Here is a 19469-nt window from a genome sequence, read left to right on the forward strand (position 1 = left end):
AGGATTGTGCACTCAGTGCTACATGAAGAATATTGGCGTGTGACGATATTAATAGGCGACCCGTGATGAGTTAATCGTTATTACTTTTTCAGATGAAGGGAGTAACTGCCTCACCCGTGCTGTTTAGACAATATATATACAGTCTTAACAACGAATTATGTACCGATTATTGCTACCTGACATCCTAATTAGCTATAATCCACTAGTTAATAACGGTGGGTTAATAAGGGAGTGTTTCAACATTTACTTTTGTCTTCACCACTCAAGACAATTAGCGGTCTCAACAAATCATCTTCTATGAGTTAGTACGTCTGTAATATTCTTTAAAGGATGTTCCTCCCACAAGGTCAACGGCTCTTTTTTTTTTTTGCACCTGTAGATCTTGAAATGGCGGACACTTGATAAGTAAGAGATAACAGTATTTTGTAACTTATCTTGTCGTCCATAAAACGACGATAACGCCTAAGCAACTAATACGTGAGTGAGAAGGATTTGTTGATTTTTGCCTTGCTGACGGTGTATCATCTACCTCTGGCATCGATTTTACCACATGTGGTGCTGATGGCAGGTTTTACCAATGTTGCTGAGATAAGACACTTGGTCATGCGACTGAATAAATTTTGGAAACAGCAATGACAATCGGAAATAAATAAACGGAGTGCATTAATACTTTGCAAGATATTTCCATTTCGGTAAAGGACCATGAGTTTGCTCACTGTTCGATGTAGGCAGACCCAGGAAAGATGCTAGAATGAGGGCAAAATCCACTATGTGGCTGGTAAAAACGGGCCAAATGTTGCCTTGCCACTTTGTGTCACTTCCAAGGCCGTAGATATCGAAATAATGCAAAGAGAGAGAATAACAAAAAAATTACGTGAGTGTGATGAAAGGAAGTGAAGTAATTTGAAAGGAAAGAAAAGAGACTCCTTTCAAAAGTCTCACCCAAAGGAGCCCTTCTAAGTAGTTACTGCATTGTGTCTTTAATGACAGTATTTACTAAAAGAGGGAAATTTAAGAATAGTGATAGCAGTGCTAGCATAAAGAAGGCCAAAATACATAAGTCAAGGAAACTTAAAAACTAATTCGCTTATTACTGAAAGAAGGAAATTAACAATAAAAGTTATTTACAAACGAAATCAACACAAATGCAAGGATACAAGGAACAGATCGGTCAAGAGCGAGTTGCGTAGATAATGATAATTAAATTTTTGTAAGAAAGTGCTAATAATCCCCATGGGATGTTTAAAGAATATTTTGGAACTGAGAAATACTGATGGACTGTGAAAAGTTATGGATAAAATGCTATTCAAGAGCTGAGCAAAAACAATAGGAAGAGACAAGCAGTGCAGTACTGTGACATCAGAAGGGAAAGAGGTTGAAGTGCAATTGAAGGTGAATCAGTTATAATGTCAGAGCTTGGCAGAGCAATGGCTGAGGAAAGAGCCAGTTGCATACCTTCGAAAGTGAATGCTTTATGGGAATGTAGGATCTACAAGATTATTCTCTCAGGTGTCCAAAATCTATGATACAGGAGCCGCAACGGTGGACTTCCAGAAAACCATTTTGATATCATACGGTTGTGGTAACTATAAGATAATCATATTATCACGTGGTGCTTCTACGTTTTTTAGTGTACTAACACAGACTAAAATACACATGAAATTGAACTGGTGCAGCGCGACGATGATTTATGTGTCAGAGAAGGTAATGAAAGGAATACTTTAGATAACCAAGAACCATACAAGGCATTTACGAACCGAAAGATTTCCTTACAGATGTGAAATCGGCTTAGCTGTTAAGATATGTGAGGATATAAGGATCAAGTACAGAGACAGGCAGATAAGTAACAATATCCACACAATGAAATAATAATGAAACTGAGTTGCGGAAACTGTGCCGTGAGACGGTGTCATTTTTAACAACGTACAAGACCGGATTCCAGTTGACAGGCATTTTTCATAAGCCTATTAGCTTTTAAGACAAAATAACAGCGAGAAATTATGTAATGTTTCCAGAAATTCACAAGATGTCGCTCACAAAAAAATATAAACAGAATTACCAGAAAAAATTCAGAATCAGTAGACAAATTTTGACTGGGGCACAATATACATTACCATAAGTATCCGGACACCTATTAGTGGATATTACTTTAAAAAACGCATAAAACTGTGCTGTCTGTAATAAAGTTATTTTATTTTGCTACCGGTTTCGGTTCTGAACAACGGTCAACGGTAGGAAAATTATCACAGATGTAATCACATGTCATACATGCTTTAAAATAAATTATCACAGGAAACCGTAACTGCCAAGATAATATAAAATCGAAAATTGTAGCAACTGTTACAATTTTATTTATTTTATGTTAGCTTGGCAGTTATGGTTTCCTGTGATATAAAATCGAAAACTGTAACAATTGATACAGTTTTCGATTTTATATTATCTTGGCAGTTGTCGTTTCCTGTGATAATTTATTTTAAACCATACGTGTCATGTGATACATCTGTGAAAATTCTCCTGCCATTGATGATGGTTCAGAACCGAAACCGTTAGCAAAATAAAATAACATGACAGACAGCACAGTGTTCTGCATTTTTTAGAATTTCTACATGATGTTAACCATCGCCTAAGCATGATGCTTAGTGGATACTAATTTGAGTGTGTCCACCCTTCGTCTTTATGGCGGCTTGAACTCTGATGGGGTCATTTTCAACGAGCTATCTAAATGTCTGTGGAGGAATGGCAGCCCATACTTTTTCAAGAGCCGAATATTGGACATGAGGGTTTGGAGCAATGATAATTCTTTCATTATGCTATACACTGTATCTTGCGCACATTCCTACTTCACTATTTATTATTACACCTACTACTGCATTACCCCTCTTTCGCTTTGCATTTGTAATTGTCCGCAGCTCGTGGTCGTGCGGTAGCGTTCTCGCTTCCCGCGCCCGGGTTCCGGGTTCGATTCCCGGCGGGGTCAGGGATTTTCTCTGCCTCGTGATGACTGGGTGTTGTGTGCTGTCCTTAGGTTAGTTAGGTTTAAGTAGTTCTAAGTTCTAGGGGACTGATGACCATTGCTGTTAAGTCCCGTAGTGCTCAGAGCCATTTGAGCATTTATAATCCAAGACTCACTGACCAGACGTCATATTCTCCCTGCCAGCCCACTTCACTAGCTCTTGCATTAGGCACCGTGCTGTTGGCCGAGTGCTGTTGGCAAGTGGGGTGCACTCAGCAATTGTGAGGTCGCTTGAGGAGCTACTGCCGCGCGGAGTGTCCGGGCGGTTTAAGGCGCTATGTCACGGCTCAGCATGACACGGCGGCAGGTCGGTACCGTTGGGCCTTCAAGGCCCGTTCCGACGGTGTTTTTGTATTTTGATTACATCATCCTCTTGGGCTGTCACCACCCCGAGATCCGAATGAGGGAATATTTTACCTTCGGTGTATTTCACCCAAGAGGATGTCATCGTCATATATCCATATACTAGAGTCCTGGGAAAAATATCAGCTACAGTTTCCCTCTGCTTTCAACAATTCACAGTACCAAGAAAGCAAGGTGACGTTGGATTACGTTACAAGGGCAGACCAGTCAATGGTCTAGATAAGACATGGACAATCTATGATAACCCGCGAGCCTCATTCACGTGCTTATTTACGGTCGTGCGCTGTCTCGTCAAAAATGGTTCAAATGGCTCTGAACACTATGGGACTTAACTTCTGAGGTCATCAGTCCCCTAGAACTTAGAACTACTTAAACCTAACTAACCTAAGGACATCTCACACACATCCATACCCGAGGCTGGATTCGAACCTGCGACCGTAGCGGTCGCGCGATTCCAGACTGTAGCGCCTAGAACCGCTCTCCCACTCCGGCAGGCTTATCGGGTAATGCACCAATGAGAAAGGCACCCATTTCCCGACAAGCCACGCCCACTAATTACCCCTCAAAACACGCGTTTTTGAGATTACGTTCATTTCATGTTCATCTCTTCTTCATATATTTACATTTATTTATCCGTCTTGAACATTGTTTCTTCAATACGACGTTTCTCAATAGCTGTCTTAAAAGCTACTGTTCCAAAATCCTGCAACGCCATTATTAACGAAATAACCTTCACGACACGTAAGTAAACGTGAACAGCTGACGATGGGATGCCAGGCGTCTGGAAATGCTATCAAGTAAAAAGAAACATCTATAAAAGCAACTGATTGCAGCTAATTCATTATAAATTAGACTAGAAACGAGTTTTGCTTTGTTTTTCCAATCCACCTGCGGCAAAATGGCTTTGCGCATTTTCGGAATAAGCAAAACTTTCACTGATCTGTGCCCTGAGTTGCAAACCTGAGGCAATGCGAGCGTCGCCGGAAATAGTCGAAAATGCGTCCCGGGCGGCGTACCGCGCGAGCGCCTAAAGGCCGATTCAGTATTGCCGTCGAGATCATGGCGTTACAACAGCATTGGCTCAAATGGCTCTGAGCACTATGCGACTTAACTTCTGAGGTCATCAGTCGCCTAGAACATAGAACTAATTAAACCTAACTAACCTAAGGACATCACATACATCCAAGCCCGAGGCAGGATTCGAACCTGCGACCGTAGCGGCAGCTCGGCTCCAGACTGTAGCGCCTAGAACCGCACGGCCACTCCGGCCGGCACAACAGCATTAATTAGTTGAGAAGAGCTATAATGCAGCCCACCACGTCTTCAGAGGTGGAATGAAAGATTAAAAAAAAAGTCACGTTACGATAGAGTGTATTAACACTGTCCATTACGTGACGGTACGTCAAGTCAGTTCAAGTAACGTGCTATCAATTCGCATTTCTGTCCTCAACTGTTTTTTCGCTGGAACTGTGACCTCCGCAAGATGATTTTCAACCGTTTTTCGCAAGAAGTGGACGTATACCACGTGGTAGCTTTTATGCATGGATGTGCTGGAGTCCATATTTATACGAAAATGACCTCGGACTCTAATAGTTTGCAGGTTGAGGTGAAAATTTGTATATTAGAGAAGGATGACAGGATTGCAAAACAATGAAAAAAGTGTGAATCTAAAAAATATCGTTGCGTGATACAGAAGGGGAATTTTACACACTGTGCAAGGAGCACAATGTAGAGAAATTTGCGTTTTATAAATATTTTGGGAAGCCGAAAATCAGTTTTTTTCATTTTTTGTGTCAGATTGCATCCAGGATACTAAAAGGAGCACACTGTTACGAGCTGCCTTCACATCCCATGAAAAAAGGTTTGTTTAAGTTTAGTTGCCAATGCAGTGAAAACTTTTTGTGCAATAGCCATATCTTTTCTCTCAAAATTTTTCCCCTCAACATTTATAGCTTTTCTTTACGTCTTATATTTGGCTTTTAATGGTTCAACTTCCCTATTTGTCCTGGGGTTAGCCAGTGAAACCTCATAAAAATTGACTAATAACGCTTTCAAAATTGTTTCACATACAATTCAGAGAGCTGCTTAACAATAAACAACCCTACCACGAACACATATTTAAACAAACAACTCTAATACATTACTTCATGTACACTTCACAAAGAAAAGCATTTTAGCACTGTTGCAGTGTCTAAAGGTTTCATTCAGTCCATTTCTTTATGAAACATGACAAGTGCCTGACAACATGCAATTAAATCTCACTTACTAATCAATTTAATTCTGTCCACAGTACTTTTTTCACTTCATATTGCAGCCATATTGCAATGCATTTTACTGTAAAAATGAAATACCGTACTGGTGCGTATAAAAACCCACTTTTTAAATGCAGTAGAGGACAAGAAATTCAGTACGCTCATATTGTACGATTCAAACTGCTGCCTCAGTGCTTTGATTAATCTTTTGTAATTCATCTTATAAATTTCAACACACTGCATAATGAAACGAAGCAATTTATAATAAATAACGAGCAACTGATGGCCGTGCGGTTCTAGGCGCTACAGTCTGGAACCGAGCGACCGCTATGGTCGCAGGTTCGAATCCTGCCTCGGACATGGATCTGTGTGATGTCCTTAGGTTAGTTAGGTTTAATTAGTTCTAAGATCTAGGCGACTGATGACCTCAGATGTTGAGTCGCGTAGTGCTCGGAGCCATTTGAACCATTTGAGCAGCTGATATCAACCACGAAAACGACGAGGAAATGAAATATGGAGATGTGCGCTTGGCCATGTATCGGAAGGAAGTGAGCTTGTGGGTCACGAGATCAACAACGGACGGATCACGTCAGCCGTCAAAACTTCCTTTCCGAGAAAGCTGGACGGTGCCGTGACGTGACGTGACGTGGCGGAACGGCCAGTGTGAATTTGCATTTATTCTCTCTTCTTTCATCCGCGGGCCGGGTTGAAACCAGTCACGGGCCAGATGGTTGCCCATGTCTGATCTAGACAGTTGCCTCGCAACCACTGAAAAGGCTGCTGCGCTATTCAGGAACACAGGTTATGTTATGTTATGTGAACCGGGGACCTAGATACGACGGAGAGGCTCCGTCCCCGCCGCAGCCGCAGTGGTCCGCAACCCCACGACGACTATCGTAGTCCACTTCACCCCTCGGCCGCCCCACACCGAATCCAGGGTTATTATGCTGTTCAGCCGGCCGAAGTGGCCGTGCGGTTAAAGGCGCTGCAGTCTGGAACCGCAAGACCGCTACGGTCGCAGGTTCGAATCCTGCCTCGGGCATGGATGTTTGTGATGTCCTTAGGTTAGTTAGGTTTAACTAGTTCTAAGTTCTAGGGGACTTATGACCTCAGCAGTTGAGTCCCATAGTGCTCAGAGCCATTTGAACCATTTTTTTATTATGCTGTTCGGCCCCCGGTGGCCACCCTCCCCCCCCCCCCCCTCCCCCCCCCCCCCTTCCACAGGGAACGTCTCACACCAGACGAGTGTAACCCCTATGTTTGCGTGGTAGAGTAATGGTGGTGCACGCGTACGTGGAGAACTTGTTTGCGCAGCAATCGCCAACATAGTGCAGTTGAGGCGGAATGAAGGGAACCAGCCCGCATTCACCGAGGCAGATGGAAAACCGCCTAAAAACCATCCACAGACTGTCCGGCTCACCGGACCTCGACACTAATCCGCCGGGCGGATTCGTGCCGGGGACCGGCGCTCCTTCCCGCCCGGAAAGCTGTGCGTTAGACCGCACGGCCAGCCGGGAGGGCCAACCACAGGTTAGTCTGGTCTGTGGACAGATCAGCATCGACTCAAAGGAAGGCCTCGGCGCTTGTTGGTGACGTGACAACAGCTAGGCAGGGCGAACGCCAGCTCTGGTGCAGGCAGAAACGCCTGGGCATGCTTATCACTACAGATCTCTTATTTTTGGACAAAATGTTTGGTATTGTTTTGGATTCTGCAGTTTTATTTAGATGAAAGATTTTCTTACTATTGTAAAGCTACAAATGAAGATCATAGTTCTGTAATGCTGAATCCTGTCGAAACAAACGTAGATCAATATGAGAACATTCTTTGCCCCATTGCAAGCTTCGTAAATTTTACATTCAAGTAACTATATTTACTTGATCCATTTTGTTATCGAAACTTACCGCAATCCCCTTACAATGAACTCGTTTCTTTTATTTATTTATTTTCGTTTGACATCGTCACTGGAAATGTGAACTAATTTACATGTGTAAATGTCCTTCAACGAAAGGAATTCTAAACAGGAAACAAAATAGCTTCATACATCGAAAATACTGCTGAGCTTAAACTTTTTTAAACATGCACATTAGAAAAGATAAATATTCCCCTCTTGCAACTGAAAGGAGAAACTTTATAAGATAAAAAAATTTTATTTGATAAAAGAAGTATCTCTCTTTTGCCTCTTCTTCTGTCCCGCACCCCCTCCGACAACGTGTACAATCGCAAGATATTTCATTAATATTCAGCGCTCCTCACCCCATAGTCAACCAAGATACCTAAAGAAGAGCGCCAATATGCTCACAGTTTCTTGTAAAAGCAACCCAGTACAAACGTAACTTCCTCAGATTTACAAATAAGGTAAAGAAGCAAGAATTCTGTTGCTGCTGGACCATGAAGTTGTTTTTGTATGTCAATCCTTAAAACAGGTGGAAATTTAAGTTCAGGAGTACACTATTTGTTAAGAAGTGTAATGAATTGCACAATTAATTAATTTCAGAAATGTCTCAGAACAATGTGTGTTGGTCAACTACCGCCAATAGTTTCACATTTTCCTGTGTCAGAGAGGGAGACACCACCATTATGAGTATGCCTGCAACAGGCCTGGCGTTCGCCGTGCCTAGCTGACGTGACGTCACGAACAAGCGCCGAGGCCTTCCTTTGAGTCGGTGTTGGACAGATACCCCTCCGTTGTGGTTGCAGCTACGCCATCGTGGAGACTCTGAAGGTAGCGTGACTGCAATCTGTCTCGATTCACCGGAAAGATGTGAAAATATCGCCTCGCATACCGGCAGCGCGCCACCCACCTGCTAGTGGCCGTGGTATCGGAGGGTGGTTGTTTGCAGAGGACGGCGCTGGCTGTGGGGTCTGGTCGGCCTCAAGGCTGGCGGACAGGTTGGCCACGCCACGCTACGGCGCCAGCCCAGAGGGCGCCACGGCTGGGGCCTGCGACTCCTCAAGCCGCGTAAATTGGCGGCCCTGTCGGCGGTGTAAGCCGACCCGAGGCGGCGTGTTGTCGGTTTGTTTATGCGGCCCGCTGACCGCGCGGCTGCTAATGGCGCCCCGTAAACCTATACGGCTACTTGTAGCGCGCAATAACAGATAACGGCCGAGGCGCCGCCGCCTGCATTGTGTCAGCCCGTCACGCGGCTTAGCGAAATCTGAGGGCGCCGCAACCGCAGCCGCCTACCCGAGAACAGCGCGAGTTCGTCACGTACAAATAAGGAAAGGGAGGAAGATGACATCGTTGGAGAAGGATAAATTAGTATTTTGTATTGGCATGGTGCAAAATACTAACGCGAATTCTTTCCAGACGAATGAAAAAACTGGTAGAAGCCGACCTCGGGGAAGATCAGTTTGGATTCCGTAGAAATGTTGGAACACGTGAGGCAATACTGACCCTACGACTTATCTTAGAAGAAAGATTAAGGAAAGGCAAACCTACGCTTCTAGCATTTGTAGACTTAGAGAAAGCTTTTGACAATGTTAACTGGAATATTCTCTTTCAAATTCTGTAGGTGGCAGGGGTAAAATACAGGGAGCGAAAGGCTCTTTACAATTTGTACAGAAACCAGATGGCAGTTATAAGAGTCGAGGGGCATGAAAGGGAAGCAGTGGTTGGGAAGGGAGTGAGACAGGGTTGTAGCCTCTCCCTGATGCTATTCAATCTGTATATTGAGCAAGCACTAAAGGAAACAAAAGAAAAATTCGGAGTAGGTATTAAAATCCATGGAGAAGAAATAAAAACTTTGAGGTCCGCCGATGACATTGTACTTCTGTCAGAGACAGCAAGGGAATTGGAAGAGCAGTTGAACGGAATGGACAGTGTCATGTAAGAAGGATATAAGATGAGCATCAACAAAAGCAAAACGAGGATAATGGAATGTAGTCGAATTAAGTTGGGTGATGCTGAGGGAATTAGATTAGGAAATGAGACACTTAAAGTAGTAAAGGAGTTTTGTAATTTGGGGAGCAAAGTAACTGATGATGGTCGAAGTAGAGAGGATATAAAATGTAGACTGGCAATGGCAAGGAAAGCGTTTCTGAAGAAGAGAAATTTGTTAACATCGAGTATAGATTTAAGTGTCAGGAAGTCGTTTCTGAAAGTATTTGTATGGAGTGCAGCCATGTATGGAAGTGAAACGTGGGCGATAAGTAGTTTAGACAAGAAGAGATTAGACGCTATCGAAATCTGGTGCTACAGAAGAATGCTGAAGATTAGATGGGTAGATCACATAACTAATGAGGAGGTATTGAATAGAATTGGGGAGAAGAGGAGTTTGTGGCACAACTTGACCAGAAGATGGGACCGGTTGGTAGGACATGTTCTGAGGCATCAAGAGATCATCAATTTAGTGCTGGAGGGCAGCGTGGAGGGTAAAAATCGTAGAGGGGGACCAAGAGATGAATACACTGAGCAGATTCAGAAGGATGTAGGCTGCAGTAGGTACTGGGAGATGAAGAAGCTTGCACAGGATAGAGTAGCATGGAGAGCTTCATCAAACCAGTCTCAGGACTGAAGACTACAACAACAACAACAACATGATGCGTTATATGGTAATGTGTAATGACGCAATAAATTAAAACAGTGACTTACGTTTAAGGTACACACACACGTTCAAGAAGTAAACGCGCAATATAATTATGTTCTTGTCGTTCCTCAGTTTGGTTTGAACTATCTCGATGTATACGCAAATATGCTGTAAACGTTACAAGCATTGCCATCTGTTTGTGATGTGGAGAACTCGTTGTGTAAAGGTTTCCATGATTTTCAGTCTGTACAAAGTAGTAATTTTATTTCTTATTACTTCTATGATGCATTTCCCTAGAAGCTCAAATAACTAAAAAAAAAAAATAACTAGTGTGTGTAATAAGAAGTAAAACAAATATATAAACATTTTGTTAATACATTAAGGGGACATTGTACATGAAATTCGTTGAAATGTCACATCTTCTGTTTCCTACTCCCTAACCTACTTTGGACTTCTCCAAACATTTTGGTATATAATACATTAAAATCGGACAATTGTGAGACCTTCAAATAACATTTTGATTGTTGACATGTGACTGCCAAGTTTCGTGGCTACGCATACACTGCCACAGTTGAGCAGTCATATCGTGGGAACTACACAGTCTAGAAGGCTGTGAATTGCCTTGTTTTGTGCCTACTGTCACGTCTCAGAAGTTGCCATTACGAATAAACCTAAAAACCAAGCTGGGTAACACAAAACTGTCTGATGACAAGACACTAAAATGTGCTGGAAGACTAACGGGCAATCTAATTGATGAATTACAGGAATATTAAGGGGTGGCCATTAGAGATAACTGTGACAATTTAGAGAAGATGAAAAGAGCTGTGTGTAGCATTTTCTTTCATCGAATATCAACCGAAGAAAAGACATGTCGTGCTTTGTGTCCACTTCCACCAAACACTTTGTGTAAATATAGGCAGCCTGAATTTTCTGGCACCCTGCATGAATTTACACGTAAACATTCTCTTCCTTTGGCAGTAATGGAGAGAATCAAACCTATTTACAGAGATTTGGTAGATCCTGAGCTACTAAAGAAGTGTTTACTTAGGAAAATCCAGAATGTGAATGAGTCCTTCAATAATCTTGTGTGGTGCCGCGTGCCGAAAACCGTATTTGTTGGCCTTATGAACTTAAAGTTAGCAGTATCTGCTGCTATAATAGCTTTTAATGGTGGGAACTATGAAATACTTAAGGTTCTGGAGAAGTTAGGGGTAAGATTTGGACAGAACACAGATAAAGGGCTGCGGGAACTAGATGAGCTATTTGTACGTGAAGCAGAGTTAGCTGCTCAGCAAATGACAAAAGAGGCAAGAAAGAAAAGCAGGAGGCAAGCACTGGGCTGTTGTGACACTGAAGGAGACACAGACTATGGGCCAGGGCAATTTCAGTGCATAAAAGACGCAGAAATGTAAATCTGTATAAGAATTTGTAATAAAAGAAGTTTTAAACATCAGTATCTCTGAACTATATTTTTTGCAATAAACGACCTATTTTCTAAAAAAGTACTGATGGTAGAGGCATGAAATTTTCACAGCATGCCAAGTGTGAGATTCAACACGTATGGAACTAGAATAATTAAAATATCTTGAGTTGCTTTGTTTTTATGTTCATTTATTTACAAAATCGTGTCAAAAATTGAGTGTTTGAAAAAAAGATAACATGCCCCACAATACAGCTTTAGTAATAATTCTAGATCAGTGTTTCTAGAAAGGTGTATTCAATAATTATGGAAAATTGTAAGTTGGTGTCTTAAAAAGTTTCCAAGATAATGGGTTACAAAATTCGATAATTTAACTTTGGCGGCATAGGACATACAATGTCCCTTTAAGAAATCTGCAGTGGGTAGGCAAAAGCTATCATTTATTCTTAAAAGCATCGAGCGTGAATACGGCTGAGTGCGTCGTGGTGCTCGAAGGAATTCACGTGACTTAAAACATATTAGTGGGAATCTATTCAGACTTCAGCAGTTGAGATGTTTATCGTAATGGACTATATAGCAACAAACTGCACCGTGAAGTTTGTGGAGGAAAGAGAGAAAATGTCAAACTGCAGTTAAACTCACGGCATCCACGGAAACAATTCAGCTAGATTTAAAACAATTTGTGAAATGCAGCTTATCAATAACTCTTTTCATACATTTTTCGACGCTGAGTCATTAAAAATCACTTTAACGAACTTGCTGTTTTGTTAATCATTTTATCCATACTCCCCCTTATCATAAACCAAGAGCAGTCACTTCTTAAAATAAAAGGATAATTTTCTTACAATTAGACTATTAACTTCGGCACTTACAATACTTAAGCTGTTTCACAAGAACCTTTCTGGTAATACTTCAAAACTCATTGGAGTCACCCAACAGGTTTTTATCACTAGCACAGAATCACTTATACTTACGACAATGTTGTTTAGTACTTGATTATTAACGTAATTTGTAGGAATGGGTGTGTGAGCGTTTACAGTTATTATTATATCGTGTGACTAGGGCCTCCCGTTGGGTAAACCGTTCGCCGAGTGCAAGTCTCGATTTGACGCCACTTCAGCGACTTGCGCGTCGGTGGGGATGAAATGGTGATGATTGGGACAACACAACACCCAGTCCCTGAGCGTAGAAAATCTCCGACCCAGCAGGGAATAGAGCGCGGGCCCTTAGGATTGACATTCTGTCACGCTGACCACACAGCTACCGGGGGCAGACAGTTGTAATTATTATTATTATTATTATTATTATACCATATTATCGCCGTGTAATCCATCATACATCATACCTATGTCAATCTTACAGTAATTAGCAAGTTCTTGCTAATTTCAGTGTCTCAGTTTGTGCACGTAAAATAAAAATTCTATAATCACTTGTACTTAAATTTTTGTTGTAACAAAGCACTGAGGATCCGAGTCTCACGACCATTTTTTTTCAAATCAGAAGTGTAATTAAATAGTAAATCCCTTCGGCAGCTTTACTCATGTAGTAGAGACGGTAGTAGTGTCTAGACCTGTCAGCATCGCGCTTTGGTTTCTAATCTTTATAGCAACATTACATTGTTTCTAAGTGGCCTATATCCACAGGTAAGACACATGCGACAAAGTCTGGGGAGTAAGATGACTAGGACAGTCTTGCGATATTTGCCACTCAATTCGCGGCTAACTATTCTGATCGGGCAGGCATGTTTGTGTGGTGACCGATCACCAGTGTTCTTGCCGCAACTGTGGTCTCTTCTACAAATTTTCTATCGAAACCATTTAAAAATACTTCAAACTGGCATGTAGCGGTTTGACCTTGACAGAGAATTTAGAGATACCCAGTGCCCTTGACATCTAAAGAAAATAAAAGTTTTACTTTGATAATCGTATCGCTTTTTTGAACCACAGAGTTGTACCGTAGGTGCAACCACAATGGAGGGGTGTCCCTGTTGAGAGGCCAGACAAACAAGTGGATCCTGAAGAGGGGCAGCAGCCTTTTCAGTAGTTGCAGGGGCAACAGTCTGGACGATTGACTGATCTGGCCTTGTAACATTAACCAAAACGGTTTTGCTGTGCTGGTACCGCGAATGGCGGAAAGCAAGGGGGAACTACAGTTGTAATTTTTCCCGAGGGCATGCAGCTTTACTGTATGGTTAAATGATGATGGCGTCCTCTTGGATAAAATATTCCGGAGGTAAAATAGTCCCCCATTCGGATCTCCGGGCGGGGACTACTCAAGAGGACGTCGTTATCAGGAGAAAGAAAACTGGCGTTCTACCGATCGGAGTGTGGAATGTCAGATCCCTTAATCGGGCAGGTAGGTTGAAAATTTAAAAAGGGAAATGGATAGGTTAAAGTTAGGTATAGTGGGAATTAGTGAAGTTCGGTGGCAAGAGGTACAAGACTTTTGGTCAGGTGAATACAGGGTTATAAATACAAAATCAAATAGGGGTAACGCAGGAGTAGGTTTAATAATGAATAATAAAATAGGAGAGCGGGTAAGCTAGTACAAACAGCATAGTGAACGCATTATTGTGGCAAAAATAGACATGAAGCCCACACCTACCGCAGTAGTACAAGTTTATACACCAACTAGCTCCGCAGATGATGAAGAGATTAGAGAAGAGATAAAGAAAATTATTCACATAGTTAAGGGTGACGAAAATTAAATAGTCATGGGTGACTGGAATTCAATACAAGAGAAAGGCAGAGAAGGAAAAGTAGTTGGTGAATATGGACTGGGAGAGAGTAAGGAATGAAAGAGGAAGCCACCTGTTAGAACTTTGCGCAGAGCACAACTTAGTCATAGCAAACACTTGGCTTAAGAATCATGAAAGAAGGTTATCTACGTGGAAGAGGACTGGAGACACTGAAGATTTCAGATAGATTATATAATGGTAAGACAGAGATTTAGGATCCAGGTTTTAAATTGCAAGAGATTTCCAGGGCCAGATGTGGACTCGGACCAAAATTTGTTGGTTATGAACTGTAAATTAAAACTGTAGAAACTGCAAAAAGGTAGGAACTCAAGGGGATGGGACCTGAATAAACTGAAAGGACCAGAGATTGTAAAGAGTTTCAGAGAGAGCATTATGGAACGATTGACAAGTAGAGGGGAAAGAAATGTAGTAAAAGAAGAATGGGTACCACTGAGAGGTGAAATAGTGAAGCCAACAGAGGATCAAATAGATAAAAAGACGAGGGCTAGTTGAAATCCTTGGATAATAGAAGAGATATTGAATTGAACTGATGAAAGGAGAAAATATAAAAATGCAGTAAATGAAGCAAGCGAAAAGGAATAAAAATGTCTCAACAATTAGATCGATATGAAGTGCAAAATGGCTAAGTAAGGGTGGCTAGAGAACAAATGTAAGGATGTAGAGGAACATATCACTAGGGGTAAGAAAGATACTGCCTACAGGAAAATTAAAGAGTTTTATGGAGAAAAATGAACCACCTGCATGAATATCAAGAGCTGAGATGGAAAATCAGTTCCAAGCATAGGAGGGAAAGCAGAAAGGTGCAAGGAGTATATAAAGGGTCTATACAAGGGCGACCCTATGACTTGTCTTAGAAGATAGATTAAGTAAAGACAAACCTACGTTTCCAGCATTTATAGAGAAAGCTTTCGAAAATGTTAACCGAAATACCCTCTTTCAAATTCTGAAGGTGGCAATGGTAAAATACAGGGAACGAAAGGCTACCAGATTGTAGCTATGAGTTGAGGGGCATCAAAGAGAAGCAATGGTTGAGAAGGGAGTAAGATTGGGTTGTAGCCTATCCCCGATGTTATTCAGTCTGCATATTGAGCAAGCAGTAGAGAAAACAAGAGAAAAATTTGGTGTAGGAATTAAAATCCATGGAGAAGAAATAAAAACTTTGAGGTTTTGCCGATGACATTGAAATTCTGTCAGAGACAGCAAAGGATCTGGAACAGCAGCTGTACAGAATGGACAGTCTCTTGAAAGGAGGATATAAGATGAACATCAACAAAAGCAAAACGAGGATAATGGAATGTACTCGAATTAAATAAGATGATGCTGAGCGAATTACACTAGGAAACGAGAAACTTAAAGTATTAGATGAGTTTTGTTGTTTGGGGAGTAGGATAACTGATGATAGTCGAAGTAGAGAGGATATAAATGTGGACTGGCAATGGCAATGAAAGTATTTCTGAAGAAGAGAAATTTGTTAATATCAAGTATAGATTTAAGGGTCAGGAAGCATTTGTATGGATGTAGCCATGTGGAAGTGAAACATGTAGGAAAGTGAAACATGGACGATGAATAGTTTAGACAAGAAGAGAATAGAAGCTTTCGAAATGTGGTGCTACAGAAGAATACTGAAGATTAGATGGGTAGATCACGTGTCTAATGAGGAGGTACCGAATTGAATTGGGGAGAAGAGAAATTTGTGGCACAACTTGACTAAAAGAAGGGATCGGTTAGTAGAACACGTTCTGAGGCATCAAGGGATCACCAATTTAGTATTGGACGGAAGTGTGAAGGGTGAAAATCGTGCCGGCCAGTGTGGCCGACATAATAATAAAATAAAAATATTGTGTAATTTTTGCAGATAGTCTGAAGATGGCAATATAGCGGACATCGATCCATCACAGTGGAAACAATATGGATTATAAACCTGCAAACAGAAATCATCGATATGTCACGAATTTAACCTCACGAAGCGGCAACCGTGAGTACGAATTTATGCATGTTGAAACAGTGCAACTCTTTGTTGCATGATATACTCGTCGGTGAATCTTAAGTCTTAAAACTTCTTACCCTCCATCCTATCTCGACAAGTTCATGCAAAGTGATGAACACATTTCATGCCGTGAAATTTAACTCGTACCATCTTTGTGCATTTTTGGGTGCACCTTTAACGTGCAGAATATCATTTCTTAGTCGACGTTATACTTGACTGAGACCACGTAGTGACATCAATCTGTCTCCGTATTCGGCATTTGTAAACTCAAGTGACTTACAAGTAGTCTTTTCCTCTCATTTAGAAGCTTTTAGGGCATCTGTCATATTATATATTTTTTGAAACTGAGATACTGTTCTGAAGGAATGTTAGTAATTCTCACTCCATATTTACCCATCGCCACCCTGGCGAAATTTTGTAACTAATAAATTGGCTATGTGGAGGGGTCGGCGGAAGAAGGTGCTAAACCATAGGTGCACTTTTTGAGCTAATGCATATTATAAGTCTGATTAAATTTAAAGACAAGTACATAAATATAAAAAAAGCGAAGCGCTTCGTGTGGTACACAATGTTTTCTACTTTTTACTAGAATGTAGTGCATTCGAAAACACAACAGCCTATGTGATCAGACTAGCCCTAAGTAAATAGAGGGTTAACATTAATCCACAGCTAATTAACAATTTTAGTCGCGTGTGTCTGTGCCTATGTCAGAATTCTCACTTATTTCCATGGGCTGGTGTGCTTCTTACTTTTGCTCGGACTTGAATTCACGGTTACAATGCGCATGCGTTCCCTGTTCACTTCTTTTTTTTCTGATTTTGGGAAAATACGTTAAGTTGAAGCTGGTGCAGTTACTCCGAGATATTCAGTTGTTGAGACTACGTAATTGCGGACGACATCATTCACCACACAGGCTAAATGTTTATAGGTTTTTAGAAAAAGTAGGCAACGGACGACAAAGATATTTGTCCTTGCGTAACTTGGACACATAACGTGCGATTTTTGACACTTGGGACCTTGGATGTACGTGTTTAACAGTCTCGTGCAGCATTCACTGTTCAACCGTGTTACTTTCGTATAAGTTTCCCCGTTTTCGTTGTGCTTTGCGTGACGTTGCCATCTTCTACCGTTTTAAAAAAGTCAGATCGCGTTATCATTACGTCACATTCACTTTCAGGGGTAAATTTCAAGAATAAAATATGTTCATCACTTTGTATAAACACTCCTAGCCTGTGGAGATAGGAAGGTAGTTTACAAAATTACGTTGATGCGTAACAATTCTTCTTGCTGCAATTCACCCCTCAGTAGTAATCCTACAAAATTTCCCTCTGTCCTGGCCTCGAAAATAGCAGCCTAAGAGCGCAGCCCTATGGAAGTGTTGCAGAGGAAATTTACGAAAGCATAGGACGCGTCCTACACGTAACAGAAGGGCCTGTAATGAAAAAATGGCTCTGAGCACTATGGGACTTAACATCTATGGTCATCATTCCCCTAGAACTTAGAACTACTTAAACCTAACTAACCTAAGGACAGCACACAACACCCAGTCATCACGAGGCAGAGAAGGCCCGTAATGGCTGGAAGTGTCACGTGACGCGACTTCAGCCAACCACGAAGTGCAGACGGCGAGTAACAGAGGGGAGAAGGCTGGCCACACTTTCCCTTGTAAGTAGGCTGTTTAGGTTTTTATGTTGGTAACGCCACCTAGCGCTCCGTATGAAAATCACTGGCTGTGCTGTGTGCAGTCTGTGGCTGGTTGGTATTACTGGAATATTCGCTATTGTACTGTTGGGCAGTTGGATGTGAACAGCGCTTAGTGTTGCGCAGTTGGAGGTGAGCCGCCAGCAGTGGTGGATGTGGGGAGAGAGATGGCAGGGTTTTGAGAGCGGACGATCTGGACGTGCGTGTCTATCAGAAAGAGTAAATTTGTAATACTGGATATCATGAACTGATATATATATATATATATATATATATATATATATATATATATATATATATATATATATGATGACTTTTGAACATGATTAAGGTAAATACATTGTTTGTCCTCTATCAAAATCTTTCATTTGCTAACTATACCGGTCAGTAGTTAGTGCCTTCAGTAGTTGGAATCTTTTATATAGCTGGCAGTATTGGCGCTCGCTGTATTGCAGTAGTTCGAGTAACGAAGATTTTTGTGAGGTAAGTGATTCATGAAAGGTATAGGTTATTGTTAGTCAGGGCCATTCTTTTGTAGGGATTAATGAAAGTCAGATTGCGCTGCGCTAAAAATATTGTGTGTCAGTTTAGTATTGATCAGAATAAGTGAAGAGGGAAATGTCTGAGTACGTTCAGTTCTGCTCAGCTATTTGAAAATCAAATAACATAAGAGGTTTATCAGCACAGTCATTTATAATTTTACTAAGGGGACGTTTCACCCTATGCGGAGCTCTGCCCCGGACTGAGGTGGGTGCGGGGTAGGCGTACTCACCCGGACGCGCGCCTCGGTCAGGTTGGTCCACATGGCGATCTCCTCGCGCGTGCTCATGTCGGGGTAGCGGTTGCGCGCGAACGTCGCCTCCAGCTCCTGCAGCTGCTGCGACGTGAAGTGCGTGCGCTGGCGGCGCTGGCGCTTGTTCTTCTTATCGTTCTTGCCGCCCCCGCCGCCACCGTCGTCAGCGCCGCCGCCGCCGGCTGCACCCGCGGCGCCGCCGTCCGCCCCCGGGCCGCCGCCCCCGTCGCCGCCGCCGCCGCCACCGCCGCCACCAGTGCCCGCCTCCGTCTTGACCGCCGACGTCGGCTCCACGGCCAGCACGCGCCCGCCTGTGAACACCCCACCTGGAAATCTCACTCCCCAAGCCTGCTCTCTCAAGCGTCGTCATCACTGTACTAGTATCTTTGGCTATTTGAAACCTCCTGCACAAAAATAAAACAGCTGAGTATTTACTGGAATGGACTACGCTAAAAGATTGTGACAGACCAGAACTAGAACACTAATTTTCTCGTTTCACACGCAGCGGAAGCCCTTTCAAAGGCGTTCATTCTATTTCAGAAGACTATATGTATTTTCTACAAAACCGTGTGCCAAATCAGTAACCAAATCTGACATGTTTGGTGTTACTTATGAAGTAGCTTTGAGTCTATCAGGAACACTCACACTGCACGTA

At 42.1% G+C, this 19469-nt stretch overlaps 1 protein-coding gene across 1 annotated transcript in view; it reads right to left on the minus strand.

The window, feature by feature from the left end:
- The window catches only part of LOC124596287 (pituitary homeobox homolog Ptx1), a 134557-nt gene extending 115558 nt beyond the window's left edge, over positions 1–18999 (minus strand). The window contains exon 1 of the mRNA XM_047135383.1: positions 18794–18999. Within this exon, the coding sequence (XP_046991339.1) occupies positions 18794–18850 (57 nt within the window). The 5' untranslated portion in view covers positions 18851–18999. The remainder of the gene's footprint in view (positions 1–18793) is intronic.
- Positions 19000–19469: the final 470 nt, after the last annotated feature.

This window comes from Schistocerca americana, chromosome 1 (assembly GCF_021461395.2).
Source record: "Schistocerca americana isolate TAMUIC-IGC-003095 chromosome 1, iqSchAmer2.1, whole genome shotgun sequence".
NCBI lineage: Eukaryota > Metazoa > Arthropoda > Insecta > Orthoptera > Acrididae > Schistocerca > Schistocerca americana.